This window comes from Haliaeetus albicilla, chromosome Z, assembly GCF_947461875.1.
Source record: "Haliaeetus albicilla chromosome Z, bHalAlb1.1, whole genome shotgun sequence".
Classification (NCBI taxonomy): Eukaryota; Metazoa; Chordata; class Aves; order Accipitriformes; family Accipitridae; genus Haliaeetus; species Haliaeetus albicilla.
In genome coordinates, this window is record NC_091516.1 from 70,669,887 (window position 1) to 70,694,103 (window position 24,217).

Consider the following 24,217-nt stretch of genomic DNA (forward strand, 5'->3'; position numbering starts at 1 on the left):
CATCAGAACTTCTATTTATAGCAGTCTAAAAGCAGAGATCAAGAGAAAACGTGTATGACTTCTTTCCCAAATGACTAACTGGGTATTTTTCTTCATCATTAAGCTACAGGGTTTAGCTAAACTGTGTGATGAAAGGGTACTTCATATAGCATTGAGAGCAAATAAAAAATACGCCACTCAGGTTTAAACTAAGATATAAAACAGACTTCATTTTCTGGATAACATGTGACCCCAAAGTTCTGCAGTAATTAAATCTCTCTCTGGCTTTTTACAAAAAAGTAAACTGTGACTCTAGTTTCCCTCAAACTCCAGATTGTGCCTATCTAAATTGAGCTTCATTCTGTACCTGCCAGTTTCAGATTCTTGCAACATCCTTCCTCTCTTCTATATTTACATGCAGTTTCACTGAGCGTATTTGAGCCCCTGGCTCATTCCCCTGGGTTTCAGCAGGCGGATGGGGAGGGGGTAGCTGTAAGAAAACCGTTAGGATTTCAGACTTCTTGCCAGTGGGTAGGTCTAAATAATACAAAGGGAAATGAAATGCAAGCATTGCTGTACTTGGCATGAGCATTTCTTCTGCCCGCTCTCAGCCAGGGCATGTTCCTGGGGATGCTCTGCACAAGCACCATCGTATCCACTGGGGTGTTTTTTTGAAGGTGGTCACTGGGTATGTTAATTTTTGCCTTTATTTAAAATGAAGTAGGAAGAGCTTAAAATGAGGATTGCAATGGTGACATATTATGGAAGCACCTCAAAGCCTCTGAAAACAAGCCCAGGTCCTTAAGCCGTACGGGGTTTTGCCTAATGTCATTTACATCTCCAAGGCCAATAATGGGGCCAGTGCCCAAATGTTAGCCCTGTGTGGAGAGGTTGTTATTCCTAGTGGTATTGCAGGGATGCATAAGCAATGGTCGGGAGCATCAAAGCCCCTGGTACGACAGACAATCTGGACAGCGAGGGCTGAGAATGGTCCCACTGCGGACAGGACACTGACAATACTTAACATCGCTTGGCTTGCTTGCCATGACTGGTGTGACACCAGGGTTTTTGGTGTTCACAGGAGAGACCCTTCCCCTCCTCCTCGCCCCAGAGACAGGGCTTGCCTGCTGGAAGAGCGGTTATACAGCCAGGAAAGGACCACAGCTTTCCTCCTCCATCAGGCTTTCCGAATCAAAGACGACATCATCTCCTACCTCCAGGGAAGCAAAGGTTATCAGCATGGGGAGAGTGCTGCCCGACAGCTGCTGGAAAACCACATCCAGACCATTACGAGCATCGTTAAAAAGCTCAGCCAGGACATTGAGGTAACCCACACCAAGCAGCATTTCCCTCCTTTAGTGGTGCAGCTCTAGCCTGTGGTCCATCCAGTACTAATATTGGCTTCAGGACCAGAAAAGTACTCAACATGACAGCTATGTTTTAGTTAAATTCTGATTTTTCTTGTATAGTGGCACTTGCAGTTACTTGTGAAAACAGAACGGAAGGGACTAGGGAAAGTAAAGTGAAAAAAAAGGAAAGTAAAATGAAATAAAAATCAGATTGATGGGTTTGGGTGTTGTTTTAATTCAAAGGTTCAGATTCTATTTTCTTTCTGTTTTGTCAGAGTGTGGGAGATTGAGTTCAAGGGAAATAAGGAGCAAACTTTATTTTCTTCTAATGTATAACATCAAGACTCAAGTTTGGGTTTACTTGTTAGTTTTCCCCATGCAGATGTTCTACTGCTTTATAGAAACTTCTGCATGCAAACATAATCAAATATTGCTGAAACGTTTCACAAAGCTCGGTGCAGACAGGAATGAAGGTTCAGGTTCACGCTTTATTTAAACTGACTGATGGTTCTGTGCTGGAAATGCATGGGATGCCCTTTTTCTGGCTAAAGACGTTTGATTATTTGCTGTTACTTGTCAAATTTGTATGTGAAATTTACCAACAACTTTTTGGGCCAAAGATGTAAAATACCAAAATATCCTGAAACAGACTTCTCCATAGATTTGTTTTGTCCTTTGAAGTGTTAAATGTCTTACAAATGCCACTAAATTGACAATGCATTTTGTTTTTCAAGTACTTGGAGAAATATGTGATCTTCTGTACATTTATCTTAAGAAGTATGCAATCATGGCTCACCTGAAATTAATCTGAATTAAAACTAGGGTCTGTGTTCATTTCATACTGATTTTATTGTCAAGATTTTGATACTATGGCAATAAGCAATGGTATAAACCCACTTACTTCTTTTAGATCATCCAATTGATCTAACCCTATCCAGATCAAGTATGTACAGGACTGTTTTGCTAGAAAAATGCCTAAGATGCTATCAGCATCTGAATCTAATCTTTTCCCTCGGTTGTAAATTACTCTTCTCTAGGTCCTAATCTCAGGTGGGTGTTTGCTTTGTGTATTTTGGTTGTGAGGATTTGATAAGGGTAGAGCACTGACAGCACAGAAAAGAGCACGGTGAGACATGTCAATCAAAGCCACTACAGACTTGGTGGAGGTTTGGAGAGTTGCTCCTGGCATGCAGCAAATGAGAGTGGTTGAGCAATGTCAATTTCTCAAGGTTTTTAAAAAAAAAAAAGAAGATCTGCCAGGAAATGTGACTCACTCATGCTCCAATTCTTCCCCAAAGCAGGAAGAATATCCTTCAAAAAAGCCTGCTTTGGGGAAGATGCTGGCATGCCGTTGCCACCAGGAATGAAGCTGAGCCCAAGTAAACACACCCCCTCTGCCAGAGACAGAAAAATGCCCCGGCTGCTGCTGCATCAGGGACATCAAACCAATTAGTGCCAGGTGGAAAATGACCAGACCCTTGATAAAGACATCCTTCACGATCCCAGGAGAGGATTGCAAATTGCAAGAGAAAAGCATGGATACTAAAAACCTAGGGGCAGCGGGGAGACGTGCCTGGCATAACCTCTGATAACAACCATAAGATAATGGTGTCTCAGTTGAGCGGCTGGATTCAGACCAAGGTTGACCATCAGTCACAAGCACGATGTTGTGTGCGTGGCTCTCCTTTGCCCAGGGTGGTGAGCTCCGAGACGGGACCGCTGCCAGGACCCTAGGGAACTCACTGGAGAAGGAGAATATCGATTTCCCTCGATAAACAGGAGACTGCTGCTTTCCATCCTAATGAACGAGCGTCTCGTGCTGCTTTTGCCAGCGAGGGAGCGGTGGTCCCATTCTGTGCCTCTGTCTTGGTGGACTTGTGGCATCAGACTTGCATTGCCAAATACACTGCCAAAAATATATTTGAGTTGTCCAGTACATTCAACCTTTTGAGAACATTATTTTCTGACATGGAACAAAAATAAGAATGCCTGGTATACTCAGTATTTCAGTTATCCATACTCTCTGTGCAGGGGGGCCAGGATTATTCTGGAATACTTGCATAAATGACAGATTTGAACTACGTTTCACCCCAGGGTTACTACAGCTTTCCCCACTCACCTGTGCCCCACTTTTGATGGATGCTGATGTCTCTCCTTTTGCTGGAGAAGTGGGGACTCACAGCCAGGGGTATTGGCACGTGCCACCACAACTTCCCCGTTTGCAGCTGACTGGGAAATGTTTGCCCTGACTCTGTTTGCAGGGGAACGGCTGCAGGGGAAGAGGGTCTCATGCTGCATCCAGACACATGAGCTTGGGACACCGGCACAACCCTGCTAAAACCCAGCCGGGCTGTCCCTGTGCCTTCCCACAGCCCCGGCAGTGGGACGAGCCCCTGAGATGGGCAAACCCATCTCCAACAACTTTGCCAAACTTTAAGCATTTACAGTTGAAATTTTCCCTGATATTTGTCCTTTCCTACTTATATATATTTTTTTAAATTCACTCAGTGGGGAACATTTAAAACAAAAAGCCTGTAAAAGCCACTTTATTTTTGCAAAAATGGGGTATTTGCATAAAAAAGGATGAAAGCTGTGCTTTGACCAGGTAAAGTGCTACACAGTGCTGAATTACACTCAAATACCAGCCCCAGGCCTCTCCTTTCATCCTGAGAAGTAAAATCGGGGGATTTTAGAAATCATTTCCTGCTCTGCTCCGTATCAGTAAAAGGTCACAGTAGCTGCACGAGGGCTTCCTAAAATTAATGCTTGTGACACATTCAGATACCATCAGGATGAGCCACTTCAGAAAAGCCTGCAGGGCGGTTACTCCTTCCATCTTTAGATAATACGGTGCAATAAATCAGATACCAGCCCACATACTGAACAATAAAGGTAAAACAAGACATTAAAGAGCTGCTTATGCTGACCAGCATCCCCATTCAGGGCTGTGCATATGTGTCTGTAATGCCCTTTAACAGCAGGTCCATGCCTTCGCTGGACCTAAAACCTGCCCCGTGCAGGACTATGTGTGTTGAAGGCATCTTTTTATGCATGCCAAGTGCGATGGATTAGCTGGGACATAAGCTTTCGTGCATTTGCAGCATGGGCAGACCAGGCTTGGGACAGAGATCCTGTGCCCATCTCTGCTCTGCCTTGTCCACCCTGCAAAGCCTTGCTGCAATGCCCTCAGGCTGCTGCAAAACACTCAGCTTGCCATATATTACCTCCCTCCTAGAAACACCTGGTATCCCCTGTTGAAAGGAGCCTGACTTAAAAACCCCTGTACATTATTTATTATGGGCTGCACTGTACTGCGGATGTTGAGGAAAAGAGTAAAATTAATTTCCCAATTTTTGCATTTCCTAATTTTTGTGTGCTAGACTTTTCAACGTAAAGCACATTTTTAAAGAGAAACATGGACATATTATTTATGCATACACAGATTTTTGAGAAAAACACACTGTTAGTTTCTCCAAGAAAGAAAAACAAGCTTTTAGACCTGCTGCTATAAATGGTGCTTTGAAGCGTATTTTGAAATTTAAAAAACCACAAAGCAGAAAACCAAAAGTGCATTAATGGTCTTGAATTTACAGGTTTTGGAGAGGCAAATAAGAACAAGGGACGGTGCTGCAGTAGAAACTAATTTTGCAGTTCAAAGTCTGGATCATAAATATATCCAGTGTCTTGGAGACCTGCGTGGAAGAGTGGCAAGGTAAAGAATTCATCATGGCCGTAATTTTCATGTCTTCTAGTCAATTTGTACAGAGCATATTCAGAGTGGGCATAAATGTACTTCACACTCATTTTATATCTCCATTTTAGTGTCAGATCTGTGCTTTCACGCCCTCCATGTTAGAAAAATTATCAAGCCAGCAAAAAATAACTATATTTTCCTGTCTTATTCTTCATCACAAACTTAAGATTTTGGGTAATTTTTTCTTCTCCAGTCTGGCTAGACCAGCTGAAGCAGTTATTTCCTCCTACTTAAACTCTCCTGTTGTTTCAATAAAATCTTTACTTCCTCCCTTGGAAAGTAGGTCTTGTTGAGCAAACTTTATTTCTTCCTTTGGTGAGATTACAAGTTTTCCTTGGTACAAGTAATTGCACTATGTAACATAGGCGGACTTCCATGGGACACTTTGTAACCCAACATATTATGATTAAAAGAAAGACAAAGTGAAACTCTGGTATGTAATATCAAGGGACCACACAGATTAAGAGCTGTCTGAACTGATATATCAGAAAAAGTAATCATTAAGGAAGAAATCTCCCTGAACTGGCATATTTCTAATGTTGGGGTTTTTTTTCACTCCAAAGGCCAGTTGTATGCTTTTTATACAAAACAGTGGTATTGACATTTGTGGATAACACAAAAATTAGTCAAGTGAGGACAAGGTGGTAATAGAGTCTAACCAGGAATATTGGCAATGTGAGCTGATTGAGAAAAAAATGTACTTTATAAACCCAATGAGAGATTGTTTCACGACTGAGTGCCCCATGAAAAGTTTGGGGAATATGACAGGTAAATAATTTACTGTGAGCTCTTACAATGATGCAGTGTCAGAAATGCCAGGAGTATGGTCTTGGACAAGAGAAGCAGAGGACCAGTAAACAGGGAGGTTATTTAGCTCTATTTATGGCACAGAGATTGATACCAGAATACTGTACTGAGCCCAGAGTCCCCTTCCTGAAATTAAAAACTTGATATAGTGTAAAGGAGAGCCAGGAATGTGATGGTAGGACGAGGAAAATTTCTGGCTGACAGAAGTATACATCTATGTATAGTTTGTAGAAAAAAATAAATCCAGAGATGTCTTCATTTCCATTTCTCCCTCCAGGAAAGAAAGCAAAAAAATCATAGGGTACCAAAGGATTCCAGACTACTGCAGAGAGACCCAAGAATCCAAAACGAGTAGCTGAAGCCAACATATTCAAAGTTGGCAGGAGAAAGATGGGGGTTTTTTTAACCTTGTGGTTGATTAGCATTGGAACAAAGTAGGAGGTGATCCTGCAAGAGCCTCCTGATGTTTTCAGATTCGGGTTGGCAGACTCTCTAGACGATATGCTTTTAGCAAAGCCATAACATTCGACTGGTGAGGTGTCTTGCTCCTCTTTTCCCAGCATTTTCCTAGGCATGATGCTTCCTATTGTCAGCTGCACCGGGGCTTGCTCCCATCTTTTGTGCTGGAGCATTTGCCTGCAGCAAAGGAAAGTAAAAAGCACTTGGGGAAAGAAGGAAAACAGGGTAATTGTGGGGAAAAAAATGACCAGTCCAACTCTACTTGTATAAAGAAAAAAAAACAGAAGACAAAAGAGGTCAAGCATTCACTGAGGTGCACAACAACAGGTTTTATGAGGTTCCTCTTCCTTCCTTGCCCATTTTTGGAACCCAAAACACACATTTGCAATCTCACATAACAAACCGTCACGAGGGGACCAAAGTCATCATCTTATGATGCTGGAAAATAAGTCCTTAGACCCCATTTATTTTTAAGGAGAGAAAAAGGATAATGGCAGGTTTTCTAGCTTCATCCAAACAAACTGGTATTGCAGAGCCGGGGATGACGTTTTAGTGGCATTTCAACAGCAATATTATAATGCAGTTTTATGTGAATGATTGCCATTAAGCTAAAGCATAGTATGGTTTTGTGTGATTCATGAATCATCAGCACTTGCTTGTTTGTCTTGCTGCTGAAGTTCCCCTCTGGAAATGCCAAGCCTTAACCGCGTACCTGCCCCCAGCATCGTGGTTGAGGAGTGAGCCAGAACTGACAGGCAGAGGACTGCCATTACAGCGGTGATTAATATTTTGATTCTTCACATTCCTTTGATCTTGAGTTTCGGATTTAAAATTGCTGTATATATTAAAGAGTGCCCAGAGTGACTGGAGACAAATGCACGTGTTCATGCAATTTACATTTACTGAATTAATAGAAATCTTCGAAATGCAAACTTGCAATGACAGTTTTCTTCTTGATTTGTAGCCTAACCTTAGTCCAAGACTATCTGGGATGAAATGAGCCTTAAATGGAGTCACTGCTTTTTCTCACAGCAGATGATTTATCCTCCTGTATTCTGCCATGTGTAAAGGATTAATGTGGATTAGTCCTTGTAATTCAAACTGTGTCTATTCTTCTACTCTATCTTTCCCTGAAAAAGAGATGGACACATCTTGCCAACTACTGAGGTAGTTGTCCATTAATCCTTGGACCTTCTGACTACATTTCTACACTGTGTAAATATTTATGTGTCAAGTGGCAGTGATCTTTTAAAAAAAAGCCTTCAGCATCTCAGCTATGGTGGCATTCCCATTGAATTAACTATATATTTTAGTTGTATTCTAACTCTTCGTAAGAATTCCTTTGGACATGGGAATATGTATTACAGTAATAAGAATTAGGTAATGAACTGTAAAAAAGCCACACTTCTGATAAATATTAATTCATTCTCTTCAGCCTCACCAACAAAAGAATAAATGAATCCACAAATGAATAAACAATGCACTTTACGCAGATAGTTACATTTTACTTGTTTTTCTCATGGGCATTTTTTTGCTCAGACAGAAAGTCAACATAGTACTAGACTATCAAAAACATTGATGTGTACCCATGACCCTTCAGAAAATGCAACACTTTGGTAAGTATATAGCCCAATATATACCATTCCTTCCATGACTCTGGAGGATAAAGATCCTTGAACATATAGCAGGTAGCTATATTCCCATCTCTAATTGAATGCTTTGATATAATCATCAGAGGCTTTTATTTCTTTATACTTTTTAATATATATACAAATCTCACAGGAGTACGCTTTCTGTACCATTCCCAGTCCATCTCTGCTGCTGCTTGCACACACTCCAGCCTCTGCTTTGGGTGACTGGAAAACCACGATCTCACCGTAAGCTGCTGAATGTCTCCTACATGAAATACCAAATTAGAGCAAGATTTAAGCAGGTCCCAAGCGTCTCCATTGTCTTCAGGACTCAGCCTGCCAAACAGCAATCATACATTTAACTCCTTTGCACATAATAATCACATTATGTGTGGGGAAAGTGAGGTCTGAGCAGGACCAGGCATTTAAGGCACATCAGCAGTGCTGAGGGTCTTTGCAAAGCTCACCACAACTGCAGGTCCCCAGGCAGGGCTCTGACCCCTCAGGCTACACCATAATGCAGATGTAGTTGGAAGCCCAGTTCTCCAGCTTTTTGGATCCTATCATCAAATCCTCTGTTTTTATGTATTCTCTGTATAGGACATTGGTTAAACCACAACAAATACTCAGGTTTCTTTCTCTTGTAACTGAAGCTATGTCTTCTTTACTGCTACAGATCCATTGATCCTCTTCATTTTTCACACTGTGGACCTCTTGCATAGCCTTGCAATTGTTGCCTTGGGGTTGGATTTTCCCAAGGGGTTGGTGAGCCCCGATCCCCTGATCTCTGTTGAAGGAGCTGGCCTATCTCAACCGCAGCCTCATTTTTTTTGTGCACGTGTACGTCAACGTTTCCACCCAGACTTGCAGCTGCGAGGAGCCCCCGAGGTGCTGCCTGTCCCCATGGGGACCTTCCATCCCCTGGGACCGTGGTCCTTCTGCAACCTCCCCTCACCGGCTCCTGGCTCCTTTTCTAGGTTTGCTGCTGGAGAAGCTGTGACAGCAGCCAGCTCCCTCTCCAGATCCGTGTTCACCTTCACAGCTATTTTGTACTTGTTCTCCAAATCAAGGGTTTCTTTTGATCAAAGTTCTAGCCTTTGTACAAAGCCCCTGTTAGCTGCAGAAACTTTTTTTTATTTGCTTGATCTACACGCTCTGCAGGTGTGTCACAATATCTAAGCATCCTCAGGAGATGACAAAAAGCTGGTCTATTTAAACTGTCAAAATTTCTCTTCAGAACCTTTATCTGTCAACAGCACCAGCTTTATTTGGTGGTGGTGCTTTGGAGGATAATTTCTGTGGCAATTTAAAAATTAGCTATTTTCCTCATTCAACCTCTGTTCTGTGTTTTTATATTAAATTGTGCCTTACTTTGTGGCCTTAAGGTACTTTTTTTCCAAACTCTTGTTTTAAGTACTCCTGGCACTGGGGTAGGTAGCTACTCCTGGGTGAACAGCGTGAAGGAGGGGTGCAGGAGGGGAACTGTGTCTCCTTGCTCACGTTAAGTATATGTATAATGGTTTTTATATGTGTATATATATATTTACATACACACTAAAGAAAGTATTCTTGCTTACATTAAAAAAAATTATGTATATAAGTAAATATATACTATACATGCACAATGTATATGTATATATTACAGAGGCTGAAACAGTCATTCCTTCTACCTGGAAAGGATGGCTGGCTGAATGTTATTCAATCCCCGGGCTACTCAATTAACTTTGCCACTCTCAAATCATTCACTTGCCCATTTAAATGTGACGAGGTATTTTAGTGAATGCAACCGAAGAGTTTAAATAGCAAATGGCAAATGCTCCTTACAAAACAGCAAGGTTTTTTTTCACTCCCAAAGCGATCTTCCTCAACATCTGCATCCAGCCGGCGGAGGCTGCCGGCTGGGGTGGCTGTGGCAGCATCATGCCATCCCTCCTGGTGGGCATCCAAAAGCTGGGGGTGCTCTGGGTTCAGATTAGCCTCTCGATTTACGCTTCAGTTTTAATTTCATTTATTGAGATTGGATAGTGGGAAATCAGGGGGGACCCGGTCTGGCAGGGCGAGCTGTGGACCAGGAGGAGGTCTGTGGCACCAGGAGCATCGCTGCTGCAGCGGAGGGCATTGCCTCTGGCTGCCTCCTGCTTCCTCGCCGTCACTTCCAGCAGCATTTTAATGGGCGGTAATGTCTGGAAGCGGATTGGGGATCAGGGTTGTTGTAGTGGGATGTCTCTGCCTATTTTGCTACCCACCGGGGTGGTCCCAGGGGGCTGGACCTGATCCAGAGGCAGCGCGTGGAGACCAGCATCTGCCTTCAGCCACCCTCCAGCGTCCCCCTGCAGAGGCTCTCGTCTCTGGTTTGACTGCAGATGCGAAGCAAGCATTGCGAAGCTGTCAGCAGACATCAGTGTTATCAGGCGTGAGGCCCAGAAGACTGATAAAGAGGTTTATGGCCTTCACTCTGCCCTTAAAATTTATGTTGGAGATTTTGAGAAGAAGGTGAGTAGAGAAGCCTACAGTGAAATGCCTGGTGAGTGGTGATTATGCATATATAGATCTATATAGCTTCTTTTCCTAATTGCTGACCAGTATTAAAGACTAATATGGTATTTATACAATATGTCAGGATTTTAAATAGAAAAAATAAGTTTTCCATGATACTGTGGAATCATAGAATAGTTTGGGTTGGAAGGGACGTTTACAGGTCATCTAGTCCAACCCGCCTGCCATGAGCAGGGACATCTTCAACTAGATCAGGTTGCTCCGAGCCCCATCCAGCCTGACCTTGTATGTTTCCAGGGATGGGGCATCCACAACTTCTCCGGGCAACCTGTGCCAGTGTCTCACTACCCTCATCATAAAAAATGTCTTCCTTATATCTAGTCTGAACCTACCCTCTTTTAGTTTAAAACCATTAACCCTTGTCCTATCACAACAGGCCCTGCTAAAAATTTGTTTGTCCCAATCTTTCTTTTAAGCCCCCTTTAAATTCTGAAAGGCTGCTGTAAGGTCTCCCTGGAGCCTTCTCTTCTCCAGGCTGAACAACCCCAACTCTCTCAGCCTGTCTTCACAGGAGAGGTGCTCCAGCCCCCCTGATCATTTTTGTGTCCCTCCTCTGGACCTGCTCCAGCAGGTCCATGTCCTTCTTGTGCTGAGGACCCCAGATCTGGAGGCAGTACTGCAGGTGGGTCTCACCAGAGGGGAGCAGAGGGGAAAATCCCCTCCCCAGCCTGCTGGTCACGCTGTTTTGGATGCAGCCCAGGATACAATTGGCTTTCTGGACTGCAAGCGCACATTGCCAGCTCATGTCCAGCTTTTCATCCCCCAGTACCCTCAGGTCCTTCTTGGCAGGGCTGCTCTCAATCCACTCATCCCCAGCCAGTATTCATACTGGGGGTTGCCCCAACCCAGGTGCAGGACCTTGCACTTCGCCTTGTTCAACCTCAGGAGGTTCACACAGGTCTACTTCTTGAACTTGTCCAGGTCCCACTGGGTGGCATCCTGTCCCTCAGGCGTGTCAACCTCACCACACAGCTTGGTGTCATCTGCAAATGTGCTGAGGGTTCACTCCATCCCACTGTCCATGTCACTGACAAAGACATTAAACAGTATTGGTCCCAGTACGGACCCAGGGGACACCACTCATCCCAATCTGGTAGTGGCATTTATAATAGATGTAAGGTAATAACAGATAATAAAAATATTCTAGGATTTGGGGATCCTCAGATCATAATGACCCATTACTGTTTCTCAGTATGATTTATATTGAAGTGCATCTCAAAATTTCAGTTGCAGACATTTTTTAGCTAAAAAAGGCCATCTAAATCCACCAGTTTACTTTTAAGGTGGTGGCAGGGAGGCATCTAATAGTACATATCTAATTCCATATTAAATTTGGCCATATTTCAAAGGCTTTTGAAACTGTAACAGTGAAAAATTTTGGAAAATGGTGTTTTGTGTGAGAGTGGTTTTTTTCTCCACAGAGCAGGTAAGCCAACAGTGGCTAACAACTGTTACTGCCTGTCGTTCCTTATCGCTGGCCTTTCCTTGTGAGAGGTTCGCTATGCTCAGTAGCAGTTTTGGAGCCTCTAGCAGGATCAGGAATGTTGGTAGTAATATTTTACAGGAATCCAGCTGTACTGGAAAATTCAGGTTTCTAAACATGCAGCTTGATGGTTCTCTGCTCCTGCTTCAAACTAGACATTGCCTGTGCCCTCAGGATTGAGCCGATGTAGGACATTCAATGTCTCATGCACTCTGGTATTGAATATAATTTCATTACTGTATTTTGGCTGCATCTTCAGCTGCACAAGGCACACTGCCAGTCATTGTGTACCTTGCCTAACCAAGGTCCTCTTCTGCATCATGACAGAACTTAAACAAGGATATCTTACCTGCAATTCTGTTAAAAGACACTGTTTGGACATCTGCCTCCTTGAATACCTATGAAAAATGTTCTTCTTCACCTGGAAATGGGGAAGGGAGCAGTTGTGTGTGTATGTGTCAGAGTTGCATGAAACAGTACACGTAAAATTATGTAAAAATAAGTCAGGGTAGACATGGAGCAGGATCCAGAAGAAACTTTCTCAGCTGAAAAGGGAAAAAATTATTCTCATGCGATGGTAGGAAAGAAGAAAGGAAAGGATTTCTGAAAAGGAGTCACCTGTTGCTGTAAAAGAAGGTACCAAATCAAAGTAATGAGTGTTCAGTGGCACTTTTATGACATTGATGCGCCACAGCTACCAAGGAGGTGGTGGCATCTCCTTGCTAGGCATTTTTTGTGCTCATTTGGTGTAAAATCTCTGAAGAAAACTCCTGGGATTTCACATGCCCTTTAATTGATTAACTGCGGGTAGGCAGGCTGAATCCCTCATCCCTCACAGACTGCCCTTCAAGATCAAGTGTCTACTTGCAGCAGCAGGTAATGTAACCCAGGCTGCACAGGGAAAAGTCCTGGAGGGTGAGGATGTGTGAGTAATGGGTTTCTGGTGGCTTCCAGTCTTCTGAGTCACTCGCACTCCATCTTCCAGAGGCACATGGACATCCAGCTTCTCTTGAAATAGCAGATGCAGTTGCTGGAGCATCCACAGTGTTTGCTCCACTGTGCTGTGTCACTGATGCATTGGATGCCCTCGGCGTCACATTTTCACACCAATTGTGATGTGCAAAGTCAGATGTGTGCAGATGATGGACGAGCGGCTCAGGGCCCTGGCTTACCAGACTCCCTGAGGGCTGAAATTGCAATTTTTAGACAGGGTGTTTCCAGCTTTTTCCACCCATAGGGCCCGATGCAATCAGGCCACTGCCACCAAGGGCGAACGCGCATGTCTTCGTCCATGCAGGACGTGGGGTGCTCGGCTTCACCTCGCAAATCCACCTTGTCCTCTGCATCCCAGCTGAGGACCCTCAGCCTGCAGGTCAGGCTGCTGAAGCAGTCTCTCTTCCCCTCAACCTGACAAGGAATGATCCCGTGAAAGGGGCAGCTCCAACCAAAGAACTGCGGGACAGCATCAGGTACCTGGGATATTCCACAGCCTAGAGACCACAGGGATGCACGCCCCAGCCCGGACACGGAGAGGTGGGAGATGCTTTGAACAGGGTCCCCTGGGTACCACCTTAGTGCTGCAGCCACTGGAGCATCTATTATTGCGAGTGAGCCTCTCCTCTCTCTGCTCTTCTTTGGGATGCCCTTAGGTGTTGGACAGCCAACACTTCTGCAACACACACGCGCTTTCAGGGATTTACCTCTCAGTTTCTGCCACCGCTGGGGAGACTTGAGTGCTGATCGGTGCCTCGTTCAAATAAAAAGAGCATTGCTTACCCGTGCATGTAATTGCAAAGCCTGCATCCACAAAGACTTTGGCTTCAGCAGGTCTTACAGCCTTCGTGACTCTAAGCTCCAGTTTTCAGTCTTTACTGAATGAAATTATTTGTGAGAAAAGTTGGTTTTTGTGTGGCTGCACCTTGATGTTAGCTGGGTTTTTTCCATGCTTGCAATCACAATGCATTTTTAAATGTAATGCTCATAGTCTTGCTCATAAAGGCATTCTCTGTTGAATTCTCATTAGGTAATGCAGCTATTAGGCAAGATAGAGACTTCCAACTCTGATCAAAGCTCAAATTTAAAGACAGTCCAGGGAGATCAACATCACGAACTGCAACTTCTGGATTTCAAGTAGGTGATGGAGAGTTTTTCATTATGATAATTCACCCTGAATACTTAAGTGTGATGAACAGGTTGCCATGAAACAGCAAAACAAACCTGTTAATTAACATCCATTCAAAACACTAAGAGAAGGTTAATGAAGATCTATGCCATAAAATAATGAAAATACATAATGAAAGTACATTGTCTTGCAAGCTAATTGTTCAAATGAGGCACTAAATGCCACCCTCTAAGAAAGGTATGAAACCAATTAAATTTCCATACTTAAAAGAAGGGCACCAAATACAAAGACACTATTTACCATTATAATTGGGGCTCATTTGTGACTTGCCTAATGTGCAGAACAAGGTATTTTCTTTATGCACTTGCACTGTCTACCCATTTCTGAGACAGCCGCCCAGGGCAGGAGTGCTGCTGATGAAGAAAGGTGGGCACAAGGCTAAAGTAGCTGCACAGCCTCATGTGCCCACAGATTTGTGATTTATTGTTTCTTACTTACCTAGTATATTCTTCCTATTCTGGCTGCAGAAGTATTTTTAGGGTGTCACTTTAATCTTGAGTTTTAGAGAGGAGGGAGCTCCAGGGAAGGATGCAATGAACAAAAGTATCTGGCATCCATATTCAGAACAATGCAAAACAGCCCAGCATTGAATAGCAGAGCCAGCACAAATAATTGAAAATCTAATTATAATAATTCTGCAATAACGATATTTCAAAGGCAATAGTTCCACTCCTTAAAATGGTGAAGTATATGAATAAAGATTTATTTTAATTAAGATTTTATCTGAATTGTATTCAGAAGTAAAAATAGGCTAGAAGTTTAAACAGAAGAAAGTTCTCAACAAGACAACAGGAAAAGGAATTGGGGTGAATGGGGAAATAACAGCTAAAGTGAGCAATGAATTAAAATTGGGAAAAGGGAAGGAGGAACAGGGAGACAGGGCAGTGAATGATGGCAATCAAGATGATGTGACAGGGTCAAGAAATGAAACCAAAATAAGAGGGAAGGTAAAACAGAACAATGCCAGAAAAGAAAGAAACTGGAAAACCAATTTGAGGTAAATGCCTAGTTTCTCAAAAGTTAATGAGACCCTACTGAAACTGTCATCAGAAATAGGAAGCTTGAAAAGAGGTGCCTCTCAAGACACTGAGATGTGCTGGCATTGTGTATTTAATATAAAATCCAAATTACTTATTTATTAAATGTGAGATTTTATTCCAGTTAATAAAATCTAATTAAAATAGCATGCCCTTTGGGAAATGTCTGTCTCCTTTTGTATTGCTCCTTTAAATGTCTAGCAGATTATACATTCTTTTAATAGAGCTGAAATAAAATTTAACTTCTGGAACAGACTGGAGCTTCTGCATAAAACTTGCCATGTTTAAATCAGCTTTAAAGCCCAGAGTTACTTCTTCAGTTGACAAGCAGCTGCCTGGGACCCAGTTGCCTTTGACTGTGAGCTGGCAGTTGTATTGTAAAAGTACAAACTGATATTGTTACTGAAAACTGGATGAATTTTAAACATCTTTCAGGATTTCATGGGAGTTGTGCCTTGCTCAGAAATTTGGCCCTTCACAGGGGAGTGGATGCTTATCTCTTGTGGTTGGTTAGGTTGGAATAGCTGCATTTAACTGCACAAAGTCAATTCACTTGCCAATAGATATATTTTCATATGTGAAAATTTATTGTAGCACTACTGGAGCATGTTTTTATTATATATCCACAAGTATCCCCTTACTAATATTTCAGGGTTTTGTTGGGCCAAAGACTATGGCAAATCGTCTGCCTGTGGAGCCTCACTCCTGTTAGGTATATTTTTGTAACCCTCATGCAGGAGGGATGCTAATCAAAGTTTAAGATAAAATAAAACATGGTACTGTTTTATTATGAATAAGAAATCACCGATGTTATAATAAAAATATTAATATTATTATTAACAATTTTATTATTAATCATCATCTTGTCACTGTCAAGCATGTCCCTTGAGGTGGGCCCCAGGCACCTTCATCTCCTCAGCAGAACCACACCAGGGTTTGCATCCCAAAGAGACTTTTGTGATCATTTGGTCTGAACCACACAGGCCGTGCAACTTCATGTAACTGGTGGTGAGGTTCATAGCAATAATTTTCAGTATTTGTTAAATAACTTTTTATAAACTCAATTATTTCTGTAGTTTTCCCCCTTCTCCCCAAGGCAGATATACCAAATCTTTTCTAAGTTGCCTAAACACAGTCTCAAATAATTAATTTTTAGGTTTAAATACTTGCTTCTTCTCCCTTTTCCAACTTTGGACAAATAGAAGCAAAGTCAAATGCCAGCTGCCAGCTATACAAAGTTTGGTTTTGAGCCTTTGAACAAAGCTGACCATCAACTCTGCCATTCATGGTTGATTCATCTTTACCCATTAAATGATACTCCCCAAATTTGTTCAGTAATCGTAACACAAACAATTCATGAGACCTTTGTTTTATGCGTGGTGGAGATAGATACAGATATAGAGAGATAGAGATAGAGATAGAGATAGAGATAGAGATAGAGATAGAGATGATAGACATGAGATAGAGATAGAGATAGAGATAGAGATAGAGACAGAGATAGAGATATGTATGTATGAAAATAACCACATGAAAGATCTGTCTGAGGAGGTACAAGTCCTATAATTGCCTGCTGTGGCAGTCGAACAGAGCTGTAACTCTTGTAATGACCAGCCCATTCACTAATCCTCAGGTATGAAGATCCTGTGGTCATGAACCATGACCTTAGGGCAGGCAGTGGTGGCTTCAACGGAATGCTGTCTCCATCCCTACCTGACCTTTCCAGAACAGGGTTTGGATGGTGATTCCCATTATTCCAGTCAGACGGCTTACTGCCAGGTCTGAAAAAAGCTCTTTACACCTCCCCTTCCCATGCTCAGGTTGGATACTGGTCTGGATCATCAGCATACTACCACAGTATCATTTTATTTTCTCATGAACAAAGATTAGTGCTCCAGGAAGCAAACTGTGTGCATGTTCACGTGTGCATGGTAGGACTGAAAATGACAAACTCAATAGTAGAAGTTTTTATTCTTGAAAAATCAAATCTTAGAACTACTAAAATGAGTAATAGTGATAAACTGACCTAACAGGCTGCCTGTGTAGAAGGTCTTGGAAAGACACTGTCTATAGCAAACTGCAATAACACAGCACTTAGATTTTGCTATCATTAATTTTTTTTATCACATTTACAGTCACTGCTGACAGTAATTATCACTTCATTAGACTGATACAGAGCTGTTATCAATCACTCAGTATAAAAAAACCACTTAAACACCCTTTTGAAAAGGGATATTAAATATTAGAAGTGCCATAGGCATTAACTCTAGTTATAAAATCCTGCTCCTTACCTGTTGGTTTGTATGCTAACTGAGGCCCAAACAAATTTCAAGCGATCATTGTTTGCATGCAAGCATGTGTTAGAAATGAATACAATTACATTAAAATCTTTGTGACGCTCCTACAGTCAGGTTATATGCATAATCATGGAAATGTATATATAAGACTACAATTTGGACCTAAGTTCACATCTTGGCATGGTTCATGTTGCAGATTAAGTGTTGCAGTATAAGAAAAGCAAAATCTAAACCATATAGTTCCCTTTAAGTTGACATTTTGCAGATTTCACCCGAGCAGCATTTGTTCACTACCCTTTCCTGCGGTTCCCTGTCTCCTCCGGGTGCTGCCTGTTTTGCTCCCTTTGGGTGGGCTTTCGCATTTTTATCCAACTGCTGCCTCAAAGGCAACTCTGCATTCTCTTTTTATTTTAGTTATACATGTTTTTTATCCTTATGAACTTCATTTTCAGACCACAAGTGATTTTGCTGCTCTCCCCAATGCCCAGCAATGCAGTCAATGTTCAATGGGATAGTGTAGGTTCTTCATTCACTTTGAATAGAGTTAATTCAAATGGGAAATTAACATTTTTCAGCCCTCAGATATTTTCCTAAAATAGACCACATCACAGAAATCACATTTTGTCATGTAGGTACAACCTTTAAGGTAGGGATTAATAAAATAATTGAGCTTAGGGCTTGTTAGGAAGCTATTGAGGAGATTTGGAGTAATTTAAACAATTTACTCAAGTGACTCAAGACTCCTCCATAACACTGACTAAGCCTTAGTCTGGTTACTAAAAAAATAACCATAATTTTAGGTTGACAAGTATTCTAAGTGACTTCAGGGATCAGATGCAGACTCATCGGAAGTGGACAGAAGCGCGGTTGACACGATCTGAAGAAGACCAAGCCCAGCACAGGCATCAGCTGCTTAACTGGGTGAAGGAGAGACTGGTAAGACCTTCTGGGTTGGGAGCCCAGGGCACTGGGGTGGCCTCCAGCCCTCCCAGGACTGGGAGAGAGGAGCACTGCTCCTGTCACCTTGATCCCAGCAGGTACCAAGTCACCAACACAAAAAAACCTGAGACCTGACACAAAAGCAGGTGCCTCAGGACACAGCCAGCAAAATGGTGAATTGTGGAAATCATGTAATCCTAGATTAATTGATCTTGGAAGGGATAGCTGGAAGTCGTAAGATTCAACCCCTCGCCCAAACAGGGCCAACAACAAAGTCAGGGCTCGAGCCTCGTCCAAGTGATTTCTGTTTCCGAGGATGGAGATCCCTCAGTGCTCTGCTCATCCTGGGAAATAAAGTCTTCCCTGGTTATGGCACCACTTCCCAGCTGTGTAGCGCCGACGTACCTGACAATGGCATTTTTCCTGTCCCACGGTGAGCGCTGGTGCCACCACTGAACACCACCCAGTTCCATTCATCGGCAAGCTCGGAAAAGGCAGGGATTGTCTATGCAGATTCTGCCTGGTTTTAAACACAGACAAACCCTCACCAACCTGCTGTCAGTACATTAAAATGCAGTGTGTTTTGGTTCCACAGCAGCAGTTAGTGCTTGGCACAGGACCAATGCCTTTTCATTAGTTCCTTCGCAGCTTTTAAAGTTTTTCCTCCTTTGCTGTGTGCAGTTCATTCCGCTTCAGAGTTCAAAAACGATTGAAACATGATCACTGTGTCTTAGCACCAGGATGAAGGCTGCTGATCAAAGACCAGATTGAGAAGTCACTTTTGGAACTGAAACGCTCCTCAACTTTAATCTCCATTTATTCTGCCTGATGATGATCTCTCGTACTCAATGCGACAAACACTCAGTGCAGCCAGGATGATATTAAAAACATTTCTGACTTGTCAGCTGCTATCTCAAAGTTACCATTTGAGTTCCCTTCCCCCCTAATAGTTGTTGTGATTATTTTGCAGGAAACACACCAATATATGTGGTTACTCTCCCCTAAGGGAGACTGCTGTGCCAAAAAGTACAGCATTTAATAGGAGCTAAAGCTTTCAAAGCCACTCTTAGATAGGTTGAATGAGGAATGCGTTTGTTTTTCTGTGTACGCACACACGTACACAGCGGCACGCATGGTCGTCCTTTGGGTGGCATCTCAGTGGAAGCACAGCTCAGTGCCTGGGAGCTGAAGGAAACCTCAGCAGGAATGCTGGAGAAAAGCAGTGGGAGATGAGCTTCAACATGCGCCAGGAAGGGCACCGGTCCCTGCTGACCCCTGGCAGCGGTCCTGGTTCTGTCCCTCGGGCAGGCTGGGAGGACACGCGATCCGGCATGTGGCTGGGGCTGAGAGGACCAGGGGATGGATGGATGGATGGATGGACGGATGGATGGATGGATGGGTGGATCTGGCAGGCTGCGTGGTGGTGACGGAGCCGTTTCGGGAGCGTAGAGCAGCAGCCGGAGCTGACTCACTCCACCAGCCACCTGCACTGCATGGGGATGTTTGTAAACTCAAGAGCGTGTTCCACCACCACGCTACGCTCTGTTTAGGCTCAGGCAGCTCTGCCAGGTTTGCAAACACCTTCCTTGGGAAGCAGAGCCATCGCCTTAGGCCCACAGGATTCCCTCGCCTGCAAGGGCTAAAGACGGTCGGAGGATTTGGAGCAGATTGACCGGATTTGGAGTTGACCAGAGGACTCGGTGCAACTTGAAGACGAAGGAAGGGGAGGGCAGCTGCGCTGCTCGGGTTTGAGCATGCCTCTGAGGAGGGTGAATTGCCTCCAGGAGCTGCGCTGAGCTCAAAAGAGGGAGAGGACTGCTTGCCATCCCTCGGTTAGGCAGCCCTTACAGGGCTCAGCCTCCTTGCTCTTGCCAGCAGCCGAGCCGGGTTTACACCACGGTGTCGCACCCTCTGGGTCGGAAAAACTTGGGCTCGAGATGGGTGCATGAAAGCAACGTGACACGGGTTGTCTGAGTTCCCAGTCTCACGTTGCAAAACGTGACAGCGAATCACAGGATTTAAATGAATAAATAAAGAAAATAATAATTAAAAAAACCACCTTTGCCCTGGCCCAGCCCCAATTTCCCAGTTTATTTGGTTCATTGGGGAAGAGAGGATCGACACATCTTCTGGGGTACCAGACCTCACCTGCATTTATTCAGTGCTGTCACGCACAGGATTAGGAAGCAAGACCAATTGAACGCATAGTTGGCAGGAGGCAGGTTAATGTGGGCGTACTTAAAGTGTCTTACTATAAACCTGTGTTATGTATTTAAAGGAAAGAGCAGAAAAAAGAGTAGAAGAAGAGCTCCTACTTCTCTCACTAAAGCTAGAACAAATAGATAAACCACAGAAATATGAAAAGCAGTTGAACCAGATGAAAAGCGATGAAAAGAACCTGCATGCGAGAATCACCAGATTTGAAAGACAGATTTGGAAGGAGCTTGAGGAAATCCAAAATGAATACAGATCAGGTGAGGATGGGCTTTCACGCAATTCATTTTTAAAATAAATTTCTACGGTAACTTGCTGCTCCAGAAAATACTTTACAGTAAAGACAGAAAGACATTAAAATTACTATTTCTCTCTCCCAAACCCCATATACAGACATGTATGGGTTAGCCCGCTTGTCTTTGCAAACAGCCAGTATGACATTTGCACACAGGTTGCTTTCTCTTCTTAAGGATCTCAAGGTAAGATCATTTAAAATGTGATTTCACAACCTGTTTTCCAGAATTTTTAGAGCACCTATTTCTTCTGTTAGCAAGGACCCTCACCTTCATTGGAAGGCACAAGTCATTCCCTTTTGCACAGATCCTGCTGCTGAGATCACACTTGATGGTTTTGTATCATTTCCAACTTTTACTCCCCATTCTTAACAAACAGTGGGTGGAGAAAGAGGCACCTGGATGAGTTACAGCTGCCTGACACAGACCATACATTGTGCACGTGAAGAGGGAAGCAGTTAGATAATGCTGAATACACGGCAGCTGCTTCTTATGGGGACAGTCACAGTAATTTATGTTACAGAGTATGAACTGCTTTACCAATCTGAGACGATTCTGGCTGTCCAACTTTCAGCAGCAATTAGAAAGGCTTTCACCTGGCACTGAGCACAAGGCCTTCACAAGGAAGGTTTTTGCCCACCGTAATCTATTCTGTGTCACTCAAACCTAATTATTGTAATACTCTCCACTTGCAGCTGATCATGGAAACACACTGGACACATCAGGTTATCAAAAAAAAAAAACACAAAAAAAATCTCAGCCCTCTCTCCAAGGGAACAGATGGCAGAAAATCATTACACAAGGGCTTCACATCTTACATGTTCTCACTTGAAACTCGAGCATCTGGTTCTCGTCTTCCAAGCTGTCTGTGATTGAGGACCCCAGCTCTCTACTTCAGCTCTGATTCCTTCGTCTGCAGCCCACCTACAAGCCCAGCTCCAAAGCTGTGGCAAACCAAGCTCTAAATTAGCGAAGGTCCTTGCGCAGCTTGACACAGGAAGGTTTGGCTGTCTACAAGACCATCTGAGTGAGCACAAGAGAGCGTCTCAAAGCAAGCTGTAGCTAAGAAATTTCAGAATAAAAGATTCTGGTGCTGAAAGGAGAGGGTCCTTAACTTCAAATTCCTGCCTGCAGAAATTTATGACAGAAGAGATCTGTTTATACCAAACTTTGGCCATGCTTGTGTGCAAACTCAAGTCCAAGGATTGCTCTTTCCCATGGCAGTTGTTTGGCAGGGGCTGATCCCCAAAATGGGGGAAAAGAGGCCACTGAAGAAGTGCAGAGCAGCATGAAGGGCACAGAGGCAGCCTCTAGACTGTCTCAGCAGCTGTTTGTGCTTCAGCACAGATTGGCATCTTGGAAATCAGAGACATGTCTGGAATTTTAAAATTCTAAGCAGTATGCAGTGATTTGGTTGAACACTATCTAGACTGTAGCAGTGACAAAATTAATCCATATTAAACAATCATTCCAAAAAGAAAAAGAAAAACATGTCATCAGCTGCCATGTTACAATAAGCACTTTAAGAAAAAAAAAAAAGAGGAAGAGAATTAATTTTAATCCACTGTTAGGCTGCTTGCTCACTAATAAGTTGACACTTACTTGACACACTGGACAAATGTAAAGAACTACTATGTTGTAATTTGAAAGTTATTGCAATGTGGAAACAGCTGGTTAACAGCAGCTTACAATTCTACTTTTCCAGTCTTTATTGACAATATTTGACTGTATGGTGGTGCAAAAAAAGGGGCATCAGGTGCTCTGTAGCTCCGTTTTGGAAAACAGTATGTCTGCACTCTCCCGTTTTTCTTTTTATATACTTATATACAGATGCACAAAAAATTAGTTGGTGAAGCTGAGCTCCCATTCTCCCAGAAGCACATGACAAAGTCTCAGGTGAAGCATAATTCTTATTTGCAGTTGCTACAACTCTGGGAGATCCGTGGCACAAACCTTGCTATCGGGTAGGCAGACTGCAGAGCAACAGTGTCAGTATCCGATGGGAACACAGAGTCTTTGATTCAAAATAAGAACTGCGTACTTAAAAAACCCAACCCAAAGCAAACCAAAAACCCAATGCTCAATGAAAGAAAAATAGGCTTTAAGGCTAGCAATACCCTTGGTTTTAAAGACAGACATAGTATTTTCTTTACTCCACACCACTAATCTGATGTCTGATGTCAACTGCAGTTTACAGCTATGTGTAATTATGCTTGGTATCATCCAATGTATTGGAAGATATGATTCCTAGAGCAAGGAGCTGGCAAGCCAAGCTGCTAATGCATGTCCATGGTATTCAATAAAATGATGCAATAGGTTGGATTTAATGTGCTGTGTATTAAATGCAGGTCAGAAACCTCTGCAAAGAAAAAGAAGAATCTTTTAATGTATTGAAAGGAACCACTATTTAATTAATTGTTTCTATTCTTCTGCCAGGATTTCAATCCATTCGTGAGTCTCTGGAGCTGCTCAAACAAATACAGAATACAAAGCTGAAACTTGAAAAAAAGAAAATTCAGAAAGACATTAAAAAGAAACAGTGAAAGTAACCTCCCAGAAGATTGAACACCAAGAGCAAGCCTTGGCCACTCTCGCAGGTGGGCTCTTCCAGTGAGAAGCAGCATTGAGTTAAAGCAGCAGCCTTTAGACACACCTGATTTTGTCTTCCCCTGTCCCTGTAGGATGTTGTTGCTATTATGATTACTAATATGATATTGCGCAGCCACAAAAATAACAGCTCTGCAACACTAACAGTCATTTTCACACCGATTTTACAACAGAATACTTCACTGTAGAAGAAAAACTTTAAGGATTGACTTAAAATTTTACAAGCAGATTTCATACAAAAGTATTCATAGTATTTAAAGGACTTTAAGAACACAAGTATTCAGTTATTAAGCATGGTTAGCCCAGTCCTGCCTCATGGTTAGCCCAGTCCTGCCATAAGTTACATTGGTTTTAGATTGGTGTAACTACTGAAATCAGGTCTAGTAAATTCCTCCAGCTGCACACAAGGTGTATGTTGTATGTAGAAATAGCATTACAAAAACTGGTATCAGAATATCTAATGATGCATGTTTTGGACCTATTATAATAAGTTACTGGATCATTAAAACTAGCTAATAAATTTGGTACAGGTGACAAAATGCAAGTTAATAATTAGCAGATGCCTTATTAAGTTTTATTTCTTGTCTTCTCTGTTTGACTGAATAAAAGTTAGCGGTGGTTTGCAGCAGAACG

General features: G+C 42.8%; 1 protein-coding gene across 1 annotated transcript; it reads left to right on the forward strand.

Moving 5' to 3' along the window:
• Positions 1-896: 896 nt before the first annotated feature.
• FAM81B (family with sequence similarity 81 member B) lies at positions 897-23,769 on the forward strand. Its single transcript, XM_069777222.1, has 7 exons — positions 897-1,304; positions 4,922-5,040; positions 10,343-10,472; positions 14,042-14,148; positions 18,332-18,467; positions 20,749-20,944; positions 23,414-23,769. Exons 1-7 carry the CDS (start codon positions 897-899, stop codon positions 23,518-23,520), a joined length of 1,203 nt encoding a protein of 400 aa, XP_069633323.1. The 3' UTR covers positions 23,521-23,769.
• The last annotated feature ends 448 nt before the right edge of the window (positions 23,770-24,217 follow it).